Genomic DNA, 20,108 nt, shown 5'->3' with positions numbered 1-20,108 from the left:
TCAGTTTTAGTTAGTTTTAGTTCAGTTTTAGTTCAGTTTTAGTTAGCTTTAGTTCAGTTTTAGTTAGTTTTAGTTCAGTTTTAGTTCAGTTTTAGTTAGTTTTTAGTTCTTCACTCATGTTTTTACATTTTATTTCATATGATACAATTTGTTAATTTCATATCATAATCTTGATTTAAATTGAAAATAAGACTGATTTTGTCCCTTTAACGTGATGTGACATAATGAATCTTTATCTTGTTGTTAATCGTGATTTTGAGTGTAAAAGTGAAAAGTTTTCCTGTTTATGTTTGGACAGGCAGGAAACGGGCCCCCGGCCACCGGATGTACTGGGGACGGACTGCTGTGTAACACCTGTCCGTGCTGCGGCCCCTTTAAGAGCCTCGTGTTGTTCCAGGAAGTGAGAGGGTGTTTCCAGCTGATCGGAACAACACACGGAGCGGAGGCTCCCTCAGCAGCCCGACCTGCCCGCTCCTCTCTCGGGGCTCCGCCGCAGAGCGCTCCGGTCCCGGCCTCCGGCAGCTCCGGGTCAGTCACAGGAGGAACCGGGTCGGGGGGGGGGGGTCGTCCTCGGTGCTCCCGCGCTCCGTGTAGCCGCCCGTTAGCTGCCGTGAACCGGTGCCGTCGGACTGCCATGATCCCAGCTCGGAGATGGCGTCCTTCCCCGGTTTGTGTCAGGCCGTCGGGCCCGCGGAGGAGAACGGAGAGCTGGACGGTTCCCTGCAGCAGATGCTGAAGGCCATCGCCGACGAGAGGAGCCGCCTGAGCGGCCGGCAGGAGGTCAGCGGGCTCGGTGAGTGGACGGCGGGGGAGGGGAGCGAGGACCGGGGGAGGGGAGCGAGGACCGGGGGAGGGGTCCACCGGGGGAGGGGAGCGAGGACCGGGAGCGAGGACCGGGGGAGGGGAGCGAGGACCGGGAGCGAGGACCGGGGGAGGGGTCCACCGGGGGAGGGGAGCGAGGACCGGGAGCGAGGACCGGGGGAGGGGTCCACCGGGGGAGGGGTCCACCGGGGGAGGGGTCCACCGGGGGAGGGGTCCACCGGGGGAGGGGTGGAGCCCGGGGGAGGGGGAGCGGGACCGGGGGCGAGGACCGGGAGCGAGGACCGGGGGAGGGGTCCACCGGGGGAGCTGAGCGGGAAATAATCCTCCAGCAGCCGCTCGTGCTCGTCACGTTTTTATCCTGCTTGTTTTTCACCGGTCACCGGGCAGGACCGGAGCCTCCTGCTGAGGGCCCCGGGGCACGGCGAGCTGCGGGGCCCCTCAGGACCCCCGGAACAATCATTCAGTGAACCGGGAACCGGGAACCGAAAATAAACCAACAGATCCGTCATAATTAAATTATTTTCTGTAGTTTCAGCTCCTGAAATGTAAAAATGTTACGCTTAACAATTTTTCAAATATTTAACTTAAAGAAAAAAACTAATTATATTTTATTTACTTTAGTTTTATTTATTGATTTTCCTGACAGGTTATTACATTTAAATTAAATGCAGCATATTAAAGAAATGTCAGACTTCTATCTGCAGTTAGCTTGTTGCACAGATTTGAGACTATTTTCATTCTCTACCAAACCTCAGATTTACCTCAGAGGTAAATAAAGAACTGTTTACTTCACTACGTTTATCTGACAGCTTTAGTTTAGTTTTTCATTCCCTTTTTTTTACTGTAAAAAAACATTTATCTCCAAAGTTATTGATTTTAAATTATAATTTTTCTGATAATCTGGAGGATTAAATGACAATTCTTGTACTTTTTAAGTTAAATAAACTTGTTTAAAATCAACTTGGATTCAATATAAAATTCTTTGTTTTGACTTTTTAGAGATTCTTACTGAACAGAAACAAAACAAACATATTAAGTATTATAGAATATGATTGTTGATTAAATTCAACAACAGGACATAAAGTAGTTAAAATAACCTTAAATAATTATAAAAATCTACATTAATGCAGCTGTAATATTAATTTGATTCATTTTTGTACCTTATTGTTCTTTTATGCCCAAATTTTGACTTCGATTCAAATTGATTGAACCTGATTTGGTTTTGAAAGTGTTTTTAACTCCAAATTTAAAGAATGACACTTTAATGTGATAAATTTGACCCAATTAGTTCAAAGTTTGAATTTTAACTCTTAATTTTGGCATTTTATCTCGTATGACGGGACTTTTACTTGTATTGAAGTATTTTAACAAAAAAACTGTCCTCAGGTTCAAACTCTGGTTTTAACTGTGATGTAATTCTCTGAGAAGTCAAAAGTTTTTACCATGAAAGTCAAACTCCAATTTAAAATTTTGAAAACTAGAATTTTCAAATTAAAATCTGAATTATTATAATTTCTAACCGGACCGTCCTGTAACCAGCAGCCTCCTCTTCCTCAGTGCAAACTCTTTGTTCTGATGGATAAATCAATACCGGGTCTGTTCGCAGCCAGTGACGTCATCATCGCAGCACACGGCCTCGTTTCATCACCCGCAGGCGGCGATGAAGGCAGCGATGAAGACGGTGATGAAGGCAGCGATGAAGACGGTGATGAAGGCAGCGATGAAGACGGTGATGAAGGCAGCGATGAAGACGGTGATGAAGGCAGCGATGAAGACGGTGATGAAGTGATGAAGGCAGCGATGAAGACGGTGATGAAGGCAGCGCTGCCAAAATGTCAAACACTCTCTGCTTCTGTTTGTGTTTCTGTGCTCGTCATCCACTGAACATCTGGAACCGCTGGTCGGATAAAAACAAGACGTTTAGAGAAAAATCATCGAGAGATGCAGCCTAATAAAATATAAAGTAATTCAGTGGAAGATCAATTCATGAACTGTTATTAATATTTTATATTAAATAAGTAAATCACATCAGCTGAATTAAGCAGGAAACCGTGTTGATTTTTAAAACCTCCAGAGTTCATCTCTGTTTATTCTGTATTTATACATACGAACACAAATATCTCAAATCGGCTCATTTTTGAATGGATTTCCTTTTGAGGGTAGAAGGACTTATTTAACGTGAAATTCACGCATACGAAGACGAATACAAAAAAAAAATACAAAACTTATTAGCGACTAATCGACAAAGAAAATAATCTCACCACAACATCTATTTAGTGTCTTCAGGAGCTTTCAGTCTGACCTTCCTCAGTTCTCCAGTTAAACATTTGGTTTTCTTTTTCTGAGGTTTGAAAGTTCTTTTCAGAAACAACGAGACGATCTCACCTCCAGGTCCATTCAGCAGCTGTCAATCCACTGATTGATTGATTGATTGATTGATTGATTAACGTTCTGATCATTTCCGTTTGTTTTCTGTTGACTTTTTCAGTTTCTAACAAATCGTCGTATTTAAAATCGAAATCTTAATTTGGAAAGTCACATCAGATCTTCTCCCGAATTAGCCTCTCCCACTTTTCGTTTATAAAAAGCGTAGATAGGTGGAGACCTTTGTCGTCATGGTTACTAATAACTTTCCTAAGTAACATTTGTCACGATAACTACGACCACAAGAGGGCGCCACAGTGAAACACAAACACGAGACGTAACTGGCTGCTCGTACGATCGTATTTCATGAAGGAAAGTCGCGTACAGAAACTTCTGCTGAGTAAAAATACCAGAGTAGAAGAAGAAAGAAGAACTTCTTGTACTCGAGTAAAAGTACTCGAGTAAACGTCGTGCCCGGTGGAGTGTGTCGTCTGTGTCCTTGGTCGGTCCTCTGCAGGCTGCTGATGATGAGTCAGCGCTAACAGTGACTCAGGTCTTCACACAGAATACTACCTTTACTGCAGCTGCACTCTTATTTTGACGGTTCTCTGCATCATTTCCTGTCAGTATTGATCACCCTGCACTCGTGTTAGCATCTGAGATCTGTCGCTAAAGAACAATCGCTGTGAAGCTTCAAAACTCAAGTGGACATGAAGGTGGATCAACAACAAACTGTTTGGAGGATCGTTGTTCAGCGAGGCCGACGAGACGTTCTGTGTTTCAGGGTCGTTGGTTCTGGATGATCATCAGGAAATCAGCTGAAGCCTGCAGCGAGTCGTCGGTTCTGAGAACACGAGACGGGCCTGAAGGTCTCGTCACATGACTTCATCCGGTCGTTCGGCTGGAACGTGAGAAGGCGACTCGGACGAGGTCACGTGGTTACGGACGCTTTAGTCTGAAAATACATTTAAAAGACTCCAGTCACCAAAATGTTTAAACAGACGACGACCGTAGAATTAAAGTGTCGTTTTAATGTGAAAAACCGCTGACAGGAAGTGCAGTTTCCTCTAATGCGGTGAGTTCAGCAGTCAGACTGTTTTATTAATACTCAGCTGTGACTTCTGTTCAGTCGATAACACATCTGATAAATGATTCACACAGCTGTCGGGCCACCGCTTTTATTTTGAAAAGTGATCAAACGGTCATCAGACAGCGGAGGACGGAGACACCCGATCAATAATCGCTGTGATGCTGACCTCCGCTACCTCTCCTCTCGCAGGCCGAGAAAACACCTGCCCTGGTTGCCTGGCAACAGTTGCCGGGGCGGCCGGAGGATGACACGGCATTAAGTTAAACTTCCAGACGAGCTCTTTGGATGACTGGTTGGTTTTCTGAGCGTCCGGTTTAACATTCGCTGCTCGTCTCCGTCGTTCCACCTGAAGCGGAGTTCAGTTCTGCAGAAAAATCTATTTATAGCTGCGTTTTTAAAAATACATCAGCTGTGTGATGAAGCTGCTCGTCTGATGAAAGAAACACGAATCACAAAAACACAGCGAGCTGCGTTCGGCTGGATGTTTCACGATGGGGGAGGGTGGGGGGAGAGGACACAGAGACTCAATGGGGTTAAAGGTTTATACGCATGAAGGGAAAGTAATCACTGGTGTTGAAGTGGTTCTGTTGGTTCTCCTCATTGAGGAGCTTCAGGCTGCTTCAGCGTGTTTTAGTGTCCGTGACGAGGTTGTTTCTGTGTTTTCGGTTGTTCTGTTGATAAATTCTGACCTTTCAGTTCTCAGAACTTTTCTCAGGTCAGAGAACGAATGAACTCGATGTGAAGTGGTTTTAAAAACATAGTAAGAAGACTCACACATCCAACCGACTCTTTCTTTCTCTGGTTAACGTGTTGTTGTTCTGAACGTGTCTGCAGGCTGCTTCAAGGACGACCGCATCGTGTTCTGGACCTGGATGTTCTCCACCTACTTCATGGAGAAGTTGGCGCCGCGGCAGGACGACATGTTGTTCTACGTACGCAGGAAGCTGTCGTACGTCAGCGGTGACAACACGGAGGGCAAAAAGGTGATGAAACGCTTCCACCTACACACTTCCTGTGACAGGAAGTGGACCTGCGTCAGGTGGTGTGGTTCTGATCCAGGATGTGTTTCAGGTGGAGGTGGAGGTCTACAGGAGGGACTCCAAGAAGCTGCCGGGCCTCGGAGACCCGGACATCGACTGGGAGGAGAGCGTCTACCTGAACCTCATCCTGCAGAAGGTAAACAACACTGTCAATAAAATAACACCGTCAATAAAATAACACCGTCAATAAAATAACACCGTCAACAACACCGTCAATAAAATAACACCGTCAATAAAATAACACCGTCAACAACACCGTCAATAAAATAACACCGTCAACAACACTGTCAATAAAATAACACCGTCAATAAAATAACACCGTCAATAAAATAACACCGTCAACAACACCGTCAATAAAATAACACCGTCAATAAAATAACACTGTCAACAACACCGTCAATAAAATAACACCGTCAATAAAATAACACCGTCAACAACACCGTCAATAAAATAACACCGTCAACAACACGTCAATAAAATAACACCGTCAATAAAATAACACCGTCAACAACACCGTTAATAAAACAACACCGTCAACAACACCGTCAATAAAATAACACCGTTAATAAAATAACACCGTCAACAACACCGTCAATAAAATAACACCGTCAACAACACCGTCAATAAAATAACACCGTCAACAACACCGTTAATAAAACAACACCGTCAAGAACACCGTCACACAGCTGGAGACACTTTTTATTGATCCGTTACGTCATACAGCAGCAACACAACTGGCACCTTCTGCAAGGCTCATTTTATAGGACTATTTCTGGACTAGTTTTAGGACCTGGTTTAGACCTGGTTTTAGGACCTGGTTTAGACCTGGTTTTAGGACCTGGTTCAGACCTGGTTTTAGGACCTGGTTCAGACCTGGTTTTAGGACCTGGTTCAGACCTGGTTTTAGGACCAGGTTTAGACCTGGTTTTAGGACCTGGTTCAGACCTGGTTTTAGGACCAGGTTTAGACCTGGTTTTAGGACCAGGTTTAGACCTGGTTTTAGGACCTGGTTCAGACCTGGTTTTAGGACCTGGTTCAGACCTGGTTTTAGGACCAGGTTTAGACCTGGTTTTAGGACCAGGTTTAGACCTGGTTTTAGGACCTGGTTCAGACCTGGTTTTAGGACCTGGTTTAGACCTGGTTTTAGGACCTGGTTTTAGGACCTGGTTCAGACCTGGTTTAGACCTGGTTTTAGGACCTGGTTCAGACCTGGTTTTAGGACCTGGTTCAGACCTGGTTTTAGGACCAGGTTTAGACCTGGTTTTAGGACCAGGTCTAAACCTGGTTTTAGGACCTGGTTCAGACCTGGTTTTAGGACCTGGTTCAGACCTGGTTTTAGGACCAGGTTTAGACCTGGTTTTAGGACCAGGTTTAGACCTGGTTTTAGGACCTGGTTTAGACCTGGTTTTAGGACCTGGTTTAGACCTGGTTTTAGGACCTGGTTTAGACCTGGTTTTAGGACCTGGTTCAGACCTGGTTTTAGGACCTGGTTCAGACCTGGTTTTAGGACCTGGTTCAGACCTGGTTTTAGGACCTGGTTCAGACCTGGTTTTAGGACCAGGTTTAGACCTGGTTTTAGGACCTGGTTCAGACCTGGTTTTAGGACCAGGTTTAGACCTGGTTTTAGGACCAGGTTTAGACCTGGTTTTAGGACCTGGTTCAGACCTGGTTTTAGGACCTGGTTCAGACCTGGTTTTAGGACCAGGTTTAGACCTGGTTTTAGGACCAGGTTTAGACCTGGTTTTAGGACCTGGTTCAGACCTGGTTTTAGGACCTGGTTCAGACCTGGTTTTAGGACCTGGTTCAGACCTGGTTTTAGGACCTGGTTTTAGGACCTGGTTTTAGGACCTGGTTTAGCCGGTAAAGTGCCGTGAACTCCACAGATGAAATGACAGACTGGTTGATACGAGGGGGAGGGATATGGGATACGCAGCAGAACTATATTTGTGGTTCCTCCTGCGGGTTCCTTCGGTTCCTCCGGTGTCGGTGGATCCAGGTTGAACCTCTGATGTGTTCCAGCTGGACTACGTGGTGACGTGCGCCGTCTGCACGCGCTCGGACGCCGGAGACATCCACATCCACAAGAAGAAATGTCAGGAGGTGTTCGCGTCTCCGAGCAAACACGCCATGGACAGCAAAGGGGAGGAGTCTAAGATGAGCTACCCCAACATCTTCTTCATGATCGACAACTTCGACGAGGTGAAATCATCTTTGATCTGATTTAGTTTTTACTGCGAAATAAAAACACGTATAATCAGATTTATTGATTTCCTGACTTCTTCCTGGACTAACGTGTGTGTGTGTGTGTGTGTGTGTGTGTGTGTGTGTGTGTGTGTGTGTGTGTGTGTGTGTGTGTGTGTGTGTGTGTGTGTGTGTGTGTGTGTGTGTGTGTGTGTGTGTGTGTGTGTGTGTGTGTGTGTGTGCAGGTGTTCAGTGATATGACGGTGGGGGAGGGGGAGATGGTGTGTGTGGAGCTGGTGGCGAGCGATAAGAGCAACACGTTCCACGGCGTCATCTTCCAGGGTTCGATCCGCTACGAGGCGCTGAAGAAGGTCTACGACAACCGGGTGAGGAGCTAACGAGAACACGCTAACGGGATGCTAACACGTTCAGCGGCTAACGCGTGTTGTCGCGGCTGCAGGTTAGCGTCGCCGCTAAGATGGCCCAGCGGATGTCCTTCGGCTTCTACAAGTACAACAACATGGAGTTCGTGCGGATGAAAGGTCCGCAGGGCAAAGGTCACGCCGAGATGGCCGTCAGCAGGGTGCCGACGGGCGACACGTCGCCCTGCGGTACCGAGGAGGACCAGGAGGTGTCGCCGATCCACGAGAGGGTGAGTCGATGTGTTTATTACCACCTTAAAGCAGGAAGTTCAGAACCTCCCGCCGGGTCGGTTCCACTTCCTGTTTGTGGCCGTCGGAGGAGATCCGAGAACCAGAACAGGAAACGTGCAGAAACCTCCGGGAGCAGCTTCCTCTTCAAACACGTGAGATCAGCTCGGGTCAAAAAGACATTCTTCCAGACGGGTCGGAGACGTCCTGACGGATCTCTGAGACGTCCTGACGGGTCGGAGACGTCCTGACGGGGGTCGGAGACGTCCCGACGGGGGTCTGAGACGTCCCGACGGGGGTCGGAGACGTTCTGACGGATCTCTGAGACGTTCTGACGGGTCGGAGACGTCCTGACGGGTCGGAGACGTCCCGACGGATCTCTGAGACGTCCCGACGGGTCTCTGAGACGTCCTGACGGGTCTGAGACGTCCTGACGGGTCGGAGACGTCCCGACGGATCTCTGAGACGTCCTGACGGGTCGGAGACGTTCTGGATGACGAAACACTTCGATTATCAATCTGAACGATGGAAAAGAGAATCGGACCGAATCCCAGATGATGTTTTTAGAAAAACATGACGTAGCTGCTGAAATACGTCTAAATACTTCAAGCAGCTGAAGTTTAAATGGAGCTGGTCTTTAAATAAAATCATGTTTTTCTCACAAACACCGAAACTACTCAAAGATCTGCAAAAATGAGGTGAAAATTACTGACCTGGAGAAGAATTCTAGTTTTTAAAACATTTCAGAGTTCAAAAATAAAAATGTTTTTGCTATTAAATGTGTTAATCTGCAATACCACCGAGTGCCACTGGAGGTCGGCTCCTCCCCCAGCTCGTCCAAATATGGTCACTTCCTGCTCCAAACCGCTCCGAACTAGCAAAGATGGTGACGGACAGAATCTGAACTGGAGGATTCATAACGTTCACAAACCAACGATGACATCACTGATGGTTGATGACATCACTGATGGTTGATGACATCATGAGGAAGAATATTATATATAGACAGAATATTCCTTAAATATGTCCGAACTTGTTCAGGTGACGTCGTTCAGCACGCCTCCGACCCCGGAGAGGAACCGGCCCTCCTTCTTCTCGCCGTCTCTGAGGAGGAAAGTTCCACGAAACCGGATCGCCGAGATGAAGAAGTCACATTCAGCCAACGACAGCGAGGAGTTCTTCAGGGAGGAAGAGGACGAAGGTACCGATCTAAAAACACGAAAAACTAAAACATTATACCCAACGAGGTGATGATGATGATGAAGAATCGTAGAGCCGTGATGAAGCAGCGTTTCAGGATAAAACACTGAGGGTGTGTGTGTGTGTGTGTGTGTGTGTGTGTGTGTGTGTGTGTGTGTGTGTGTGTGTGTGTGTGTGTGTGTGTGTGTGTGTGTGTCCTCAGATCTACACACCACCTCCAACCTGCGGTCCCGTTCTCTGTCCGGTACCGGCCGCTCTCTGGTCGGTTCGTGGCTCAAACTGAACCGGGCTGATGACTACTTCCTGCTCTACTCCCACCTGACCTACGTCACGCTGCCGCTGCACCGCATCACCGCAGGTCAGAGGTCAACACACACACACACACATCTACACACACACACACACACACACACATCTACACACACACACACACATCTACACACACACACACACACATCTACACACACACACACATCTACACACACACACACACACACACACACACACACATCTACACACATCTACACACACACACACACATCTACACACACACACACACACATCTACACACACACACACACATCTACACACACACACATCTACACACATCTACACACATCTACACACATCTACACACATCTACACACACTGCCCCCTGCAGGCTGTAAGCGGTGTGTTTGTGCGTCAGACATCCTGGAGGTGCGTCAGAAGCCGATCTTGATGACATAGCGGCGCCGACTCCCTCAGAGCATCACTACCAAGTGCCTCCTGCATCAGGCCGCTGAGAGCGTTGCGGCGCCCCCCGGTGTCCAGACCGAGACCCGCAACCAAACATCACCCGGAGACGAGCGCCGTCAGAGGGACGACGACCAACCAGCCATCCGAGAAGTGCCTCCTCTTCTGTTCGGTTCCTGCCGCGTCCGAGGTCGTCTCCGCGGTAACGGGCCCGGCGCCGGCATCCCGCGACCCGTCGGTGTTGTGACGAGGCATTGGCTGAACTCTGACCGGGAAGTCGAGGGAGGTGAAGAATGTGTGTTTTGTCCTGTAAATATCCTGCTGCTTTACTCACGGAGACGCCTTGACTGAAGGTCGTCAGCGACGCCGTCCGGTTCTGTCCGGTTCTGTCCGGTTCTGTCCGGTTCTGTCCGGCTCGTCGTCGTCGGACCTCGTGGAGTTCCTCTTTCTTTTTTCTAAAAACCACCACGTCAGGCGGAGGAGTGAAACCACACATACACAGACCTTGTTTTTGTATTTAAAACACATTTATAGCAGAAACGAGTCGACTCAGCAGCCAGAATCTGACCCGACATCAACATCTGCATTTCAAGAAATAAAACGTCCGTACGGATTCACGCTGACGTCGATTTCTCACCAACGTAGAGAAGAAAAAGAACAAAACCACAACCACCCTCACAGAAACCCAGCGGACTTTTTACTGCTTCTCACAAACTGGAAGAGACTTGAAACAAACTACGACGTGACGAAGACGTTAAAGGGAACAAACCGACGAGACGAAGACGACCGATGTTTTAAAGGGATTTTAACGGTTTTTCTCCCTCTGAGCTCCCGAAGCCTTAAAATCTGACTCGCGTTTCTTCTTTTTCTCTTCGAGTTCGTTTAACTCGCCTGTAAAACATTTTAACGGTCAGAAACAAGCAGCCGGCCGATCCGTCGGTTCTCCCCGGAGATCCGATGAAAACAGAGACGCCAGAATCACTTTTTTACTGCGATTGATTTTTACGTTGTTTTCCAGCGAAGCTTCAGTCTCACATTTTAAACATAGAACCAGCAAATATATATTGTTTTATTTTTGACGTCATCATATCACGTCAAAGTGGAGGAAAAATTATGATGTAATATTTTGAGAAAGAAAACACTTAAATAAAAGTCAAAATATGTTTTGTGACAGAATAGTTAGAAAGTTATTCTAAACTGTTTGGAAACAAAGCAGGCAGTTGATTGGATGAACCATCTGTCAATCAATGCTAACTTCAACCAATCAGATCGTTGCCGTTTTCGTACGAACAGCTGCTTCCTGCCGTCGGTGCGTTTGAACCGCTGAAACCTGACGATTGATTTTCACGTGATTTTGTGAATTCAGAGGCTTCAAAACTTTTTGAAAGAATTCATAACAAAGAATAAAAGAACTGAAAGGAAGAAAAAAAACACGTTTCTTCAAAATTGCAATTTTCTAAATGTTCTCTGAAATGTTACATCAGTTTTTAAGATGAAATTTCAAGATAAACGTTGAAAATGTTTTGGCAAAAATGTTAATGTTTTGAAATTAGTCATCGTTGTTGAGAAAGAATTCCTACAGACAATAAACTGACAACAAAATGTTACTCATTTGATTTCTCAAATCTAATTTTCTCCAAACATGACTTCAGTTTTTGAAGAAATTTGCAGGAATAAAGTGTTTGACAAATAATTATTAAATGAGAAAAACTTTACTAACTTTTATCCCAAGTTATAAATACTTCAAAATTCTGACTTTAATAACGAATTTAACGTCATGTGAAAATAATTAACAAAAAATTATTAAGAGAAATGAATTAGTAATTTTATTTTTGAGGTGATATGAATTACAAATATTCAAGAAAAAGTAATTGATAGGAAATCGTTAATGATGCTGAACGTTGTTTTTTTACTATTAGGAGAATAACGGGAAAAGAAAACGTTGCAGAAATGAATTTTTCTCAAAATATTCAGATGTTCCTTCTTAAAATTAAAACTCCAATTTCACTCTTTCTTTCTTTCTTTGCTTCGTTGTGTAAAACAAATTAAATTTAGTAACAATTTATTGGCGAAATTTAAAATCCATTTTCAAACAGCAGCGTTAAAACTAATAAAACTAATAATTATCAGTTACTCTTTGATCTGATGATTTTAATGGATTTAAAAGTAATGATTGACAGCTGTCGCTGTTTTTGGTGTCTGTTTTCACGTCGGTCAGCTGGTGTTCCTGATCAGATTCCTATCGCTGATTGATTTGCACTCAGATGAAGTCGTCGTCGATCAAAGTCGCTCAAAGTGTTTTCGTCGTGTTTTAAACGGTAAAATCTCCCACAGGACACTTTTTCAGTTGTTTTTAATCTTGTGTCGGTGGAGTCGTCGGTGTTATTGATGACGTAGTTGATAGATCCTCCAGCTGAATGTATCCACGCTGATCAATACAAAGACTGCTGAACCGTCGGATGACAGCAGCTGACAGTTTGCACTGTAAAACGCTTTTAGAGCCTTTTATGAACGATTTGTTCAAAATCTTTTGTTTCTTCTTTCACGGCTTTTTGTACTCCGACAGTTTTGTGCATGTTTTCAGTCTTCTGTTGCTCTCAGACTCTCTGTACATCTTCCTCTTTATTTATTCAAATACACATTAGCAGAAAAACCTCTCCGGTGTTTCACTGTTTCCCTGGACGCGTCCTCTGGCGCCTCCCGGTGGACAAACGTCACACTTACAGCTTCACTTAAATGTTTAATCTGCGATCCAGGATCAGGTTTTTTTGTTTTTTTTAAAGCTTGTAGGTACAAAAACCTTTTTGAACAAGTCGCACTGAAGGATTAAAACCGTGAAAGGATTACGATTACGTGTTTTTAGAGTTTTGATCAGATTATTTCAGTTAAAACGTTTCAAACTTTCTTCTTTCACTTCTGTTGTTCTGGCTTTTGTGAACTTCTTCCTCTAAATTATATTTTTAAAATAACTTTGGAGCTCCTGGATGAAGATTCAGCATCTTCAAATAACTTTTTTCTTTGCAGCAGCGTTACGTTAGCGTTACGCAGGATTAATGTGTAATAAATAATTTACGTGTTTTAGCTGCTGATTGGCTCGAAGACGTCCCGACTCGATGTATCAGCGAGTCCCCGTCGGTTTGTGAACGTTTTGAAGCTTCCTGTCTGACATTTTTATTGTCATCATCTTTTTTAAACCAGAAATGACCATATTTGGGTGAGCTGGGGAGGAGCTAAGACACTATGCCCCGCCCACCTCCACCAAAAACCTGACTTTTTCACATTTTAGACTCTGAGACTGCAGACATTTTTATATGCAGTTAGTGATTCAAAATCATTTTCATAATAAACACTCGTATTTAAAAAAGAAATAAAAAATTGTTTTCTGCTGCGAACCCTTCGTACATTGTTTAACTTCGTAAAACTCTTTAAATATAATTTATATTTAATTTATTGATTTTATCGTAGGGGGACAATCTCCCAACTTAAAAGGCTAACCTGTCCGAATATTTACGTTATTTCAGTTTGTGCGTCAGAACAATGTCCAGAGGCCGTAACCATGGTGACAGGACAGCTGTTCTGCAGGTGGTGTTTGTTTTGACAGGCGGACTTCAGTCGACATTGTTGGTTTTACAAAACGCTCTCTGGCTCCGCCTCCTTGCTGATGACATCACACAGGTGAGCACACCTTCAGCTCTGTGAATATTTAGGAAAACATTTTGATATAATCAGAGAATTTAAGACTTTCACTGATAAAACGTTTAATTTAGAGGTTAGAGAATATTTCAACATTTTATTGTGAAATCTTGTTCTCAAATTAACAAACAAATAAAACCGTACGTTAAAACTGAACTAGAAGATGAATCTGAAAACAAACAAAATAATCATGAAATAAGTGATGATGCGAGTCGGTTTGTTCCTTTTATTCCAATAAATGTCTTTACAAATGTTTGATGACAGCTCGCCTCGTCAGGAGGCCACGAAGGACACTTGGAGAACAACAGAGTCCATGTTTACAGGACGACAGGAAGTCCGACGCGTTCCTTCACTCGTGTTCAGACGCTCTGCAGACGAAATATCCTGCCGACACAATAAATAGATCCAGAACAACAAAGGCTAAAAAATAAAATAAACCCACTCGGCAGACGCTCGTTGAAATGTTAACTGTTACTGTTTTAATTTGTAAAACCAAATCGACTGGCTTTTTAAAAATTTGAATTTTATTTCGGAGCTTTTTCTCCCCAAAAAACAGCTCGACTCGACTCGCTCGGTTCCTCCAATGAAAACGGTCGGTGATCGTTGACGGACAGCAGCAGGTCGGAGGGAATGTAGCCATGACGACGGCTTCGATTACGACGAAGAGATTTCACAGTATGACGAGCGATTGACCATCAGATAGCTGATTAACCAGGACGTGTGTGTGTGTGTGTGTGTGTGTGTGTGTGTGTGTGTGTGTGATGAGGTCGGCGGATGACCAGGTGAAGTCTGCTAAAAGCTCAGGGAGGGGGAGGGTGATGGGCTCGGGGGGGGGGGGGGGCTTCAGCCTTTCTTCTCCTCCAGCAGCTTGTGCAGCTCGTCGGCGTCCTCGGAGGTCTTGACCCGGATCAGGAACGGCACCGGGCTGCTGGCGTTCTTGTCGTCCACCGGCGGGTTCGGGACGCACACCACCATCACGTTGTTCTTCCCCAGACGAGAACACGGCATGGACGAGTTCACCAGCACGTTCAGCAGGATGTTACCTGGAGGGGAGGGGGGGAGGGGGGCGTCATCGATCCAGGCAATATATACATATATATACATAATACAGTCTCGATTATTGATTATTCCCCAAATTAACATCAGGATTTTTAAATGTGACAGAAAATCAGTTTGACATTTAGATTAGTTTTAAATAAGAATATCTCCCAAATTAATTAAGTAAATAAAAGTTTTCCGTTGTTTAAATGAATATTTATAATTAATTATTTTATTGATTAATGATGAAATGCAAAAATAAAGATGAAAAGCTTTCAATTTCCAACAGCTGAAGATAAACATTTTAAATGTTTATTTTCAGGCAGAAAAATGATCAGAAGAGAAATTAAAAGTTAATGTTTCTTGATCGATCGATTGTTTCAGCTCTGATGTGGGACTGAGTTCGTGAAGATCAAAGAGATGATCAGGAGTTCAGACTTTTCTAAAGTGCAGCAGTTCCCGTGTTCGACCAGCAGGGGGAGCTGTCTGACCACAGCTCAGCTGAAAACACTAAGTCTTATTTCCTGTCCGGTTTGGATGAAGATGGACGTCTCTGGTGAGCATGCTCAATATCTGAGAACGTCTCACCAGACACGAGACTTAAAAACCTCCTTTTCTTCTTCACTGTTTTCCAAACTTCTGCTGGAATATGAAGACGTGATATTGAACGTGTTTTTTTACCGAGGTTAGTGTCGGCGCGGATGATCATCTGCGTCTTCCCCTCGTCCGTCTCTTTCAGGTGCAGCGTCCCTACACCTTTCTCTTTAAACTCCGCCTCCTTCTTGTAGAACATTTTACACCTGTCGGCAGCAGAGAAGAAGAAGAAGAAGAAGGTCAGATTCACCATCGCTTTGATGCGAGTACGACCTCTGACCTCCGGATCACACCGCTCTCTAAAATCGCACGTTTTGTGAATGGAGTCTGGTTTAAGGGCAAAAAGAAAACACAAGTCCCTTTCGTCGATACATAAAATACCACAAAGTCGGATTTGCGGGAGTTTTGTGAATCTGTCGGTGTTGAACGTTTCTTTCAACGATCTTTCTGCCGTACTTCTTGGAGTAGAAGGCGTCGTCCTCCTTCACCTCCTTGACGTCGGGTTTGGGCGGCTCCTCCGTCTCCTCGTCTCCGTTCACGTCTGCACGAAGGACAAAAACAAAACCAGTTTTACTTTATACAGAAAAAAGTGTTTTTCAGCAGCTGATCAAATAAAACAATAAAACTGATAATCAGACGATTATTATTATTATTATTATTATTATTATCAGACCACATCTGTTCATAATCTGATTAAACTGAATTATGAATATTCAGGTTTAAACCTGCATTTATTAAACTTAAACATCTTAAACTATAAAAAGATATTTAACGTGAAACTGAAGGATTTTTATTTAAGATCCAACCAGAGTGATGAAGAGCGATGAAGATGAAGAGCGATGAAGAGTGATGAAGATGAGGAGTGATGAAGATGAGGAGTGATGAAGAGAGATGAAGAGAGATGAAGATGAAGAGTGATGAAGATGAGGAGTGATGAAGATGAGGAGTGATGAAGAGAGATGAAGAGTGATGAAGAGTGATGAAGAGAGATGAAGATGAAGAGCGATGAAGAGAGCTGAAGATGAAGAGCGATGAAGAAGAGGAGTGATGAAGAAGATGAAGAGTGATGATGAAGATGAAGAGAGATGAAGAAGATGAAGAGAGATGAAGAGAGATGAAGAGAGATGAAGAAGATGAAGAGAGATGAAGAAGATGAAGAGAGATGAAGAAGATGAAGAGTGTTGAAGAGAGATGAAGAAGATGAAGAGAGATGAAGAAGATGAAGAGAGATGAAGAGTGATGAAGAGGCTCCTGACCTGCCGGCTGAGCATCTTCAGCTTTAGTGAATGAGAGCTGAGGCGCCGCGGCTCCGAACAGGGAGGTCTGTCCGGAGGGGGAGGAGGAGGATGAAGAGGAGAAGGAGAAGCTGGGCGGACCTTTGGACCCTAAGGCGCTCAGAACCGAGCCGTCCACCTTCTGGCCGAAGTTGAAGGTGACGCCGGCGGGCGTCGCGGCGCTCTTCTCCCGACTCGACTCGTCTGATTTGCTGAAGGAGAAGAGGGCGGAGTTCGGAGCTGAGGAGGAGGAGGAGGAGGAAGACGGAGGAGGAGGGGCGGCGGCCTGCTTCTTGTCCTCGGAGCCCCCGGCGGCGGCGCTGCCGTACTGGCGCTCGATGCTCGCCAGGTGGCGCTCGTAGTCCCTGAAGATGGGGTTGAGGTCGCACAGCGGGTTGTCGTTGACGTGTTTGGTGATCCAGTCCCGCACCGAGCAGTTCAGCGCCGTCAGCTGGCGGCTGTACTCCTTGTTACCGCTGGAGCTCGGCGCCGCGCCGGGGGCGGAGCCATTCGTCTGCTTGGCCGTGATGTCAGCGGCCGGCCTGGCCGAGGTCAGACCGTTGAACGTTAGACCTGAGAGGAGAGGAGGAGGAAGACATGAGAGCAGGCGGAGGGAGGGAGGAGGCCCCGCCCCCTCTGCACACACCCCGCCCCCCAGCAACTCCACACACACACACACACACACACACACACACACACACACACACACACACACACACACACACAGCTGGTTCTGCTCCGTTACACCCTCAGACAGATTTCCACTTCCTTTGAGTGTCGACTTTTCAAAATAAAATCCTCTGAATGCAGTTTGGTGCCACTTGTTTTTCTCACCTGCGGCCGCCGTCGAGCCGGGTGGAGACGAGAAGCCAGAGAACGCGGTGCCACTGTTCCCGTTGGTCAGACCTCCGAGGCCTTTGAAGCCGCCGCCGTTCCCGAAGCCGGAGAACGCTGTCGGGGTGGAGGCTCCGCCCCCTGACGCCGCAGTCATAGAGAAGCCTTTGAATCCTTTGAAGGCTCCGCTCACCTCGCCCTTAAACACGGGACACGGTTAGGACACGGTTAGGACACGGTTAGGACACGGTTAGGACACGCAGCGCTGTGATGTCACAGACAGGCTGGCAGCAGGGGGCGGAGCTTGTGTTTGTACCTCCGCTCCTGTGTTCCTGCGCTTGGCCCTCTTGATCGCCCGATTCTTCAGCACATCCTCGCTCGCCACAGAGAAGGTCCCGGCCTGAAGGAGAACCAGAACCAGAACCAGAGTCAGCACCAGACTCAGATCGGATCAGAACCGCCATCGATAACCTGCTCGCCGCCTCACCTCCTCCCCCTCCTCTTCCTGATCCCAGTTCCTGTCCGTCAGCTCCTTGTCAGCGATCCTCTTCGCCATCCCTCCGACTCTGAGACACAAACACCCATCAATCAATCAATCAATCAATCAATCAATCACAAACAGCTCAACTGGCTGCAGGTCAGACAAAGGTGTCCTTCATCATCTACACTAACCTGAGCATCCTTCCCAGCATGCACTGGGGCAACACATTCTGATTATTGATCGTAATCGAAACATTCAAACAGATCGATCAAGTAGAAAACAATCGGATAATTATGGATAAATAAAAATAATAAATAAAAGGTTAAAAAATCCTCTAAATCAGTCAAATCAATAATTCTGATTAAAATTAATTTAGTTTTCTCCACCAAACAGCTGATTGATCAGTTTTCTGAGAAAAATACAAAACAGATCAGATCAATAAAAGGAAATCATCTTTAATATACCTCAGACACCATATTAAAATCAAACAGCTGATATTAGTAAAACTAGTTTAATACTATTATTATCCAGAGAAATAAATCTGATCGGTTCAGATGATCAGCTGTTTAAAAATCACACTAACCCCTTTACCAGGTCCGGTTCACCGGGCAGGTTAGTTACCGGTTAACTCGTTTAACGTGGTTAGTTACCAGTTAACGTGGTTAGTTACCGGTTAACTCGTTTAACTTGGTTCGCTTTCCGTTTCCGGGACACAACAATCACACGGTCCGTTCACAGCGAGCTAGATCATCAATAACGTTTCCGTTAGGTTATCCGGTGAACCAGGTAACCAGGTAACCAGGTGACCAGGTGACCAGGTGACCGTTACCGTAGCTGCCACTCACAGACTCGCTGACCGGTTCTGGTTCGGTTCGGGGCTGATGACCCGGTGAGCTAGCCGGGCCCGAGCAGTAGCGAGCCCGCTGCTAACATCATCTCCTCCACCAACCGGGTTTTAATCGATTTTATATGAAGTCTAGAAAATGTCGGACCTTCTCTGGAATGTAAATCCTCTTCCTCTTCCCCTTTTTTCGCGGCTCTCCGGTTGATCCGCGGGACGAAGGCCGTTCCCGGTAACGCTGGCTAACCGCCGTCTCAACTACCGCTCTGCGTGAACGAGCCTTCCTCGCGCCGCCATTTCACAGAGCGGTGCATCCGCATGCGTCCGCACGCGCCCCTCCTTCTCGCGCATGCGCATCAGACAGGGCCGCTATCACCGGCGGGAGTTGTAGTCCAAACAAAGTGTTGGGAGGTTTTACCCTCAAAAAGAGACTTTTCTGAATTCAGATTTAATTGCAAATCAACATATTGACACATTTAAATGGTAAAAACAATCAACACACATATACATGTTTATTTTCTTATATTCAGAGCATTTACATGACCTTTGTATCCACATTCAAAAGATTTGAACTACAAAAGTGAAACCTTCACTTTGTTTAAAAGGCCAGATTTTCTCATTCCCAACATATTTCACAAAGAGTGAAAGTTATTATAAATCTTGATTTACATTTACATTTCAGCCACAGTAACATCTGAAAAACTTATTTTTTATGAAAATAGTGACTATAAGCTGAAGGACGTCAGAACAATAATAATGAAATAACGAGCTCTAAAGCTGCTGTTTACAGTCTGTTTCCATGTTAAACTCATGAACCAAAACAAACACATCTGAGACTTATTAACAATTTATCGGCTACAAATATGTGAAATTAAAAGTTTGTAAAAGCTGCTGTTTCATTACTGATAAAAAAAATATCTTCCAACCCCTTTAATCATGTCATTATGTGGGTGTTAAAGGACATTTAAAGGCAAGAAACTGGATTGATTTCATGCAGAATGTATTTGAACTTCCATTGAAGGCGTGAACATAATCCTGTGATGTTCACACAAGGACTTTTTCAGCTTTTAAATGCATCAATGTCAGAATAGCTTTGAGCAGCTGAGGTGAAAGACGAGCGTCTCTCCGCCTGCAGGAGGTAAACGAGCTGTTTGATTGGATCTCTCCAGATAAACGGTATCCGGTCCGGCTCTGTGTGGACGGAGGAGACGGAGGAGACGGAGGAGAGCTCGGTGTGTTTCAGAGGAGGAAGTCGGAGAGAGGCTGGAGGA

At 45.4% G+C, this 20,108-nt stretch overlaps 2 protein-coding genes across 5 annotated transcripts; one reads left to right on the top strand and one right to left on the bottom strand.

Moving 5' to 3' along the window:
• The first annotated feature begins 426 nt into the window (after positions 1 to 426).
• Positions 427 to 13,474, top strand: kiaa0930. Of its 3 annotated transcripts, none has more exons than XM_069720593.1 (10): positions 427 to 793; positions 2,429 to 2,599; positions 5,111 to 5,259; positions 5,348 to 5,452; positions 7,336 to 7,515; positions 7,743 to 7,883; positions 7,958 to 8,149; positions 9,189 to 9,348; positions 9,550 to 9,705; positions 10,036 to 13,474. In XM_069720593.1, the coding sequence occupies exons 1-10, from the start codon at positions 652 to 654 to the stop codon at positions 10,074 to 10,076; spliced, it is 1,437 nt and encodes a 478-aa protein (XP_069576694.1). In that variant the 5' UTR covers positions 427 to 651; the 3' UTR covers positions 10,077 to 13,474. The 3 variants fall into 3 exon arrangements, with proteins under 3 accessions (XP_069576694.1, XP_069576695.1, XP_069576696.1); XM_069720594.1 differs by having other exon boundaries at positions 428 to 793; positions 2,477 to 2,599; XM_069720595.1 differs by lacking the exon at positions 2,429 to 2,599 and having other exon boundaries at positions 435 to 793.
• Positions 13,475 to 13,987: 513 nt separating this feature from the next.
• nup50 (nucleoporin 50) lies at positions 13,988 to 19,166 on the bottom strand. Of its 2 annotated transcripts, none has more exons than XM_069720596.1 (8): positions 18,989 to 19,166; positions 18,003 to 18,081; positions 17,832 to 17,915; positions 17,516 to 17,714; positions 16,664 to 17,254; positions 15,864 to 15,948; positions 15,495 to 15,613; positions 13,988 to 14,818 (listed from the first exon to the last, which is right to left on the bottom strand). In XM_069720596.1, exons 2-8 carry the CDS (start codon positions 18,069 to 18,071, stop codon positions 14,619 to 14,621), a joined length of 1,347 nt encoding a protein of 448 aa, XP_069576697.1. In that variant the 5' UTR covers positions 18,072 to 18,081; positions 18,989 to 19,166; the 3' UTR covers positions 13,988 to 14,618. The 2 variants fall into 2 exon arrangements, with proteins under 2 accessions (XP_069576697.1, XP_069576698.1); XM_069720597.1 differs by having other exon boundaries at positions 16,784 to 17,254.
• Positions 19,167 to 20,108: the final 942 nt, after the last annotated feature.

Source organism: Brachyistius frenatus, unplaced genomic scaffold, assembly GCF_029030835.1.
Source record: "Brachyistius frenatus isolate BFR_SWC_R1_liver_20210118 unplaced genomic scaffold, ASM2903083v1 Contig_244, whole genome shotgun sequence".
Taxonomy (NCBI): domain Eukaryota; kingdom Metazoa; phylum Chordata; class Actinopteri; family Embiotocidae; genus Brachyistius; species Brachyistius frenatus.
This window is presented reverse-complemented; position numbering and strand designations above follow the sequence as displayed.